The 6,677-nt window shown below is 37.6% G+C and overlaps 1 protein-coding gene across 1 annotated transcript; it reads right to left on the reverse strand.

The window, feature by feature from the left end:
- Nucleotides 1–2,515: 2,515 nt before the first annotated feature.
- Nucleotides 2,516–3,877, reverse strand: LOC128644301 (E3 ubiquitin/ISG15 ligase TRIM25-like). The gene has a single exon (XM_053696968.1). It carries the CDS (start codon nt 3,875–3,877, stop codon nt 2,516–2,518), a length of 1,362 nt encoding a protein of 453 aa, XP_053552943.1.
- Between the last annotated feature and the right edge of the window lie 2,800 nt (nt 3,878–6,677).

A 6,677-nucleotide genomic window follows, 5' to 3' on the forward strand; every position in this document is an offset into this window, starting at 1 on the left:
GGGCAAACATATTTTTGCACCAAAACCCTGAAAGCAGTGCCTCAACTCCAGTCTTCAAGTACCCATTGAGAAACACTATCATAAAAGGGATATTACTGACTAGACTCCTTATGTTTAACCCCTGCAAAGGTTTACAGCACCTGAGCAGAACACCAGTGGTTAATCAATCAGGAGCAGCAACTGCACTTCTCTTCCAAATCACCAGCTGTATCTTGATCAGGAATTAAAAAAAATGCAGCTCCCAAGTAGGACTGTGTCTTTGCCCCCCTTTTCAGGGGTTAAGCTTTACTGTCTAGGCTCAGTAGTGCAAACATTACACACTAATTAATTAGATCATAACATTTTTAGGATTACAATGTATATTTAATACATAGATTGATAACATCACAAATAGAATTGATGTTCCTTGTGCATAATTGTTTTTATTTATTTATTTTTTAAACACCCAAGCTTGTGGGATTACTCTTGTAAGAGATTCAGCAATTTCTTGCAACCTCAAGCGACTCAAAAACCATGTTAAAGTTTTGGATGAAGGGATTTCTACAGAATGATCAGATGCTTGTAGTTTTCCCACACATAGAGCCTTTATAAAAGTAACCTGATTACATTCTTATCTAGTGCCAGTATATTATATTTTCTTTATAATATAAATGCAGCCATGTGTTACCTAGGAGTTAGAATCTAATATACAGCCAGCACTTATAACCTTCAAAAACATAACATCCTGTAGTTCCTATTGATGCATTTAGCTTTCATGCTAACATAGACACTGAGAAATCTGCTTCACCTTAACCCCACCCAAAAATGTTAGCTGAAATTTACTGCATAGATTTCTCACTTAAAGGGACACTGAACCCACATTTTTTCTTTCATGATCACAGAGCATGCAATTTTATCAACTTTCTAATTTACTTCTATTATCAATTTTTCTTATTTCTCTTGCCATCTTTATTTGAAAAAGGAGGCATCTATGCTAAGGAGCCAGCAAATTTTTGGTTCAGACCATGGACAGCACTTGTTTATTGGTGCTGTCGAATCAGCAAGGACAACCCAGGTTGTTCACCAAAAATGGGCCGGCATCTAAACTTACATTCTTGCTTTTCAAATAAACATACCAAGAGAACGAAGAAAATGTGATAATAGGAGTAAATTAGAAAATTGCATGCTCTATCTGAATCACAAAAGAAAAAAATTGGGTTCAGTGTCCCTTTAAAAGGGACATGAGAGCAATTTTTCCTCTTTCTTTCAGGATTCCAACAGGTTATACAATTTTAAACAACTTTACAATTTATTTCTATTATAAAATGTAATTAATTCTCTTGGCATTCTTTGTTAAAGGAGCAGGAATTCGCTGTTGGGAGTATCTAGTGAGGCAATGACAAGCTGCATATATTGTGATATATATTCATCAATCAGCAACAAACAGCTAGTAGCGTGTTTCTGATACTAATCCTACTTAGGTAGACCTTTCAACAAAGGATACTAAAAAGAATGCAAATTAGACAAAAGAAGTAAACTGGGATGTAATTTAAAAGGGGCATAAATCCCACAATGTTTATTTCATGATTCAGATAGAACATGCTATTTGAAACAAATTTCCAGTTTGCTTCTTTCTTCTTAAAAATAAGCAAGTGTTAATATGGGTAGACTTTATGGGCCTTTTGGTTCTTGTCTTCTGTCAAATTCTATGTTTCTATACTTAATACAATACCAAGAGGATATTTTGATGCATAAGTTATTTTATTTCATGCAGTGCTCATGAAAAATGAGAATATATATATATATATATATATATAACAGTTCTGGCTAACAAGCAGTCATTTTCCAGAATTATTTTTTTTGTGTGTGCTTAAACGTCACCCTGCAACCCATTTAACAAAAACTATAGAATACATTCTTACCAGTGATTATAAATCATATAATATGTATTTATAATGTATCAATTTTAATTGGATGCAAAAAAAAAAAAAATACTTATTGAAGCAGTCATCAGGTATCTCACAGATTAATATAAGACAGATATTTTTCACAGAGCTCCTTTAAAGGGACACTGAACCCAAATTTTTTCTTTCGTGATTTAGATAGAGCATGACATTTTAAGCAACTTTCTAATTTACTCCTATTAGCAAATTTTATTTATTCTCTTGGTATCTTTATTTGAAATGCAAGAATCTAGGTTTAGATGCCGGCCCATTTTTGGTGAACAACCTGGGTTGTCCTTGCTGATTGGTGAAAAAAAATTCATCCACCAATAAAAAAGTGCTGTCCAGAGTTCTTAACCCAAAAAAGCTTAGATGGCTTTTATTTCAAATAAAGATAGCAAGAGAACGAAGAAAAATTGATAATAGGAGTAAATTAGAAAGTTGCTTTTAAATTGCCTGCTGATCTGAATCGCAAAAGAAAAAAAAATGGGTACAGTGTCCCTTTAAGCTGTGAAAGTGCATCTGTATTTCTTTGCGCCATGTTAAATAGATCATATTTACAGATTACAAGTGCTGGACAGTGATCAGGATCTCTAGCCCAGGATTCTAATTTCATCACTACAATGAACACAAATAGCAGCATGCAGAGGTTCAGTAAATGTGGCATTGAAGGTGTGCAAGAGCTTGATAGTGTCAGTCAGATCATAAAAGGACAGACAGCCAGCCTCATAGTCCAGGAATATTCCTAATTTCTTAATTCCGTAGGAAGAAGTATTAATGGTTATTCTTTTAGAGTCATGGTATGCAGAAACTGAAAAAGAGGCACCAGACAGACACCAGGATTTGCTATTATACCCAAACTCAGCTTCACTTCCGCTACGACTTATACTGTGATAAGACATTCCAACTCTCCACATAAAGGACTTACAGATCTCCACTTCCCAGTAATGCTGCCCAGAGGAAAAATTCCTGATGCTTAATACCTGATTACGATCAAATCTCTCTGGTGTTTTTGGTCGGTCTGCTAGAAAACAATAAAAAGCAGTTCTCAAGTCTTCTGATAATTTTACAGAATTACCAGCAGTGTTAACATCCAATAATATGTCAGAAGCCTTCTGCATGCAGAGACCTCTCTTGGTCTTTACATCAGTCAGAATATTAAATAAGCCTTTGTCTAGCACCAGGGAGATCAGAAACTCATCCAAATCCTCTTGATCAGGAACAACATTGTGCTTTCTCTTTTGTATCTTTTTATCATCAGTCACCAGATTTTCCTCTTTGACTTCCCTCTCAGCATCACAAGGATCACTGTTAGGTGACTGCTGTTCTTGTATGGATAACAAATCAGACAGATTGCCCACCTCTTCTAAGTGAGATATCCTTTCGGACAGTTCTTCCTCATCATTTTCCAGTTTTTGGATCAAATCAGAGATGTGTCCTACAATCTGCTTCTCCTTCTGGGTAATATCACTCAGGACTTGTTTCTCCAACACTTCCAGATGTTCCCTGAGGTCTACAAACATTCCAGACACTCGCACAGTCAGATCATCAGATTTCTCCTGCACCCCTCTCTCGTGCTCCTGCAGACTCAGGATTATTTCCACAGTCTCCTCTTTCTTGGTCTTCAGCTTCTCTATAACATGTCTCAGTTTTTTCTTCTTAAAAGCATCAGGCAATGGCTCCACCTGGTGTTCTTTATGGCTCTCATCCAGGCAGGACTCACAGATGCAAGAAACATCCTCAGCACAGAAATACTTTAGCAGCTCCTTGTGGATGGAACATTTTCTGCTACCCCAGGAATTTGTGGGTTCAGTTAGTAGGTGCTCTTCAGACTTGCTATGCGCCTTCAGATGCACATCACACAGTGAGGCCTCACATAGCAGACATGATTTAGTTGCAGGGACACGGTTGTAGACACAGTAAGTGCAGGGTATTACACTACTGTACTTACTCATTGTAGGAAAAATAAGATCCACTATGTTAGACAACTCCTTGTTTATTTTAAGTTTAGGTCTTTTAGCAAATCTGCATCTACATTCAGGGCAGTAATAAATGCCACGATCCCTATAATACCACATTCTTTTAAGGCAATCCATGCAGAAGTTATGTCCACAAGCAAGAGTTACAGGATTTGTGTATATACTGTAGCACATGCCACACATTAGCGCGTATCTCAGCTCAGCCGTAGCCATGTCTGGAAACAGAAAAAGCAAATGATCTGAAAGTTTCTTATTGCTCAGCACAGCAGCTGCAGAAGATATCACAGGGAGTTTAACTAGTTTGCTGTTAACCCTTTAAGATTCAGGCTGCAGTTTCTGCCCCCCTCCCCTTCAGTTCACATGCAGTGTCTGGTTTATAGTTAGCTTTATATTTCACAGGCAAGATTAAAACCATCATCTATTAAATATTTATTTGAATAGATGGATGATGGACAGATAAATAGATATGCTTTTAGACTACATTGTTATTTAGTCCCTGAACTGAAGAGTTTACGATCTAGTGAACAGTGCTTACAATACAAGTCTCTCAATTAGAATGCAAGAATAAGTAAAAGCAGCAGCACTTGTCAGAAAATAAACTCCACTTTATTAGTGCAGAGAAATGTTACATCCACTCTGAACTAATTACATTAAACCCCAAAAAATCTTTCATGATTCAGATAGAGCTCTGGTTTTCAAACCTGTCATCAGGCCTCCCCAACAGGCCAGGTTTTCAGGATTACCTTGGATGAGAGCAGTTAAGATAACCATGGTTATTAATCAGCTGATTATTTCACCTGTGCTGTAGTTCAGAATGATATCCTCAAAATGTGGCCTGTTAGTGAGGCCTGGGGACAGGTATCAAAACCAGAGCTCTATCTGAATCATGAAAGATTTTTTTTTAACTTTTATGTCCATTTTCATTGGCTTACAAATAGGTTCAACTATATCCAAGGAGCGCATTTCTGCTTCTTCAATAAAAGATATCAAGAGAATGAAACAAAATTGATAACAGAAGTAAATTGGAAAGTTCTTTAAAAGTGACTTACTATGTATAAAAAATGCTCAGGTCTGTTTTATTCACAAATCTTTATTAGCACATTGTTCCCCTGCTTCACTAAAGCACGTCTAACAATTATCTAGATTATAAAATTCTAAATTATTAATTATAGATTTGTAATGAGTAAATTGTATTTAAACTGCAACACTTGCAGGCTGAATCCAATGTATAGTGTAGGAGACGCCAGTTCAGTAGTTCTGTTAACAGGCCAGGATTTCAGAATGTTCTCAGCTGCACAGGTGGAGTAATCAGTGGGCAGTTTGCAGATAGAGAAACAAACAGAATTGTAGGAGATGTAAATAGCTTTTCATTTAAAGCCCTGATCTCTATAGAGGGCTGCAGCATGTTGTTACATGTCTATATCTGTCTATACAGGACCATACTGATGACATATTCTCTCTTTATAAGCAGCGTGACATGAGTGGTTGGCAGTTGGTGTAGCAACTAATGAAGAAACAGAGGATATTATAGCACAGAGTATATGAAATTCTACTGTAATAACTTGTGTTGTAGGTACAGAATAGATATTGTGTTATGTATGAGACATGTTAATGTACCCTGTGTGCACAGTGTTATATATAAGTGACATGCTGATGTACCCTGTGTGTGCAGTGTTATGTATAAGTGACATGCTGATGTACCTGTGTGTGCACAGTGTTATGTATAAGTGACATGCTAATGTACCCTGTGTGCACAGTGTTATGTATAAGTGACATGCTGATGTACCCTGTGTGCACAGTGTTATGTATAAGTGACATGCTGATGTACCCTGTGTGCACAGTGTTATGTATAAGTGACATGCTGATGTACCCTGTGTGCACAGTGTTATGTATAAGTGACATGCTGATGTACCCTGTGTGCACAGTGTTATGTATAAGTGACATGCTGATGTACCTGTGTGTGCATAGTGTTATGTATAAGTGACATGCTGATGTACCCTGTGTGCACAGTGTTATGTATAAGTGACATGCTGATGTACCTGTGTGCACAGTGTTATGTATAAGTGACATGCTGATGTACCTGTGTGTGCACAGTGTTATGTATAAGTGACATGCTGATGTACCTGTGTGTGCACAGTGTTATGTATAAGTGACATGCTGATGTACCTGTGTGTGCACAGTGTTATGTATAAGTGACATGCTGATGTACCGGTGTGCACAGTGTTATGTATAAGTGACATGCTGATGTACCTGTGTGCGCACAGTGTTATGTATAAGTGACATGCTGATGTACCTGTGTGCGCACAGTGTTATGTATAAGTGACATGCTGATGTACCTGTGTGTGCACAGCAGTGACGTGCGGTGAAGTCAGAGGCTGGTGAGGCACTAGTTGTGATACGCCGAAGAAACACATATACTGCGGGCTGCAAGTACCCCCCAACAGGGCAGGTTTTAATTATAGCTGAACCCGTGCACAGGTGAAATAATCAGCTAATGGGTGAGAGCAAGTTAGTAACCATGGTTACTGATCAGCTGATTACTTCACCTGTGCACTGATTCAGCTATAATGAAAATCTGGCCTGTTGGGGGTACTTGAGGGCCATGGTTGAGAAACTAAAGCACCAGCTCATCTGAAATGTGTTGTTTACTTGGAGAATAAAACACACACACACTGCACACACACTCTGCAAAGGATTAAAGGGACAGTCTACACCAGAATATTTATTGTTTTTAAAGATAGATAATCCCTTTATAACCTATTCCCTAGTTTTGCAT

Source organism: Bombina bombina, unplaced genomic scaffold (genome assembly GCF_027579735.1).
Source record: "Bombina bombina isolate aBomBom1 unplaced genomic scaffold, aBomBom1.pri scaffold_631, whole genome shotgun sequence".
In the NCBI taxonomy this organism is placed as follows: Eukaryota; Metazoa; Chordata; class Amphibia; order Anura; family Bombinatoridae; genus Bombina; species Bombina bombina.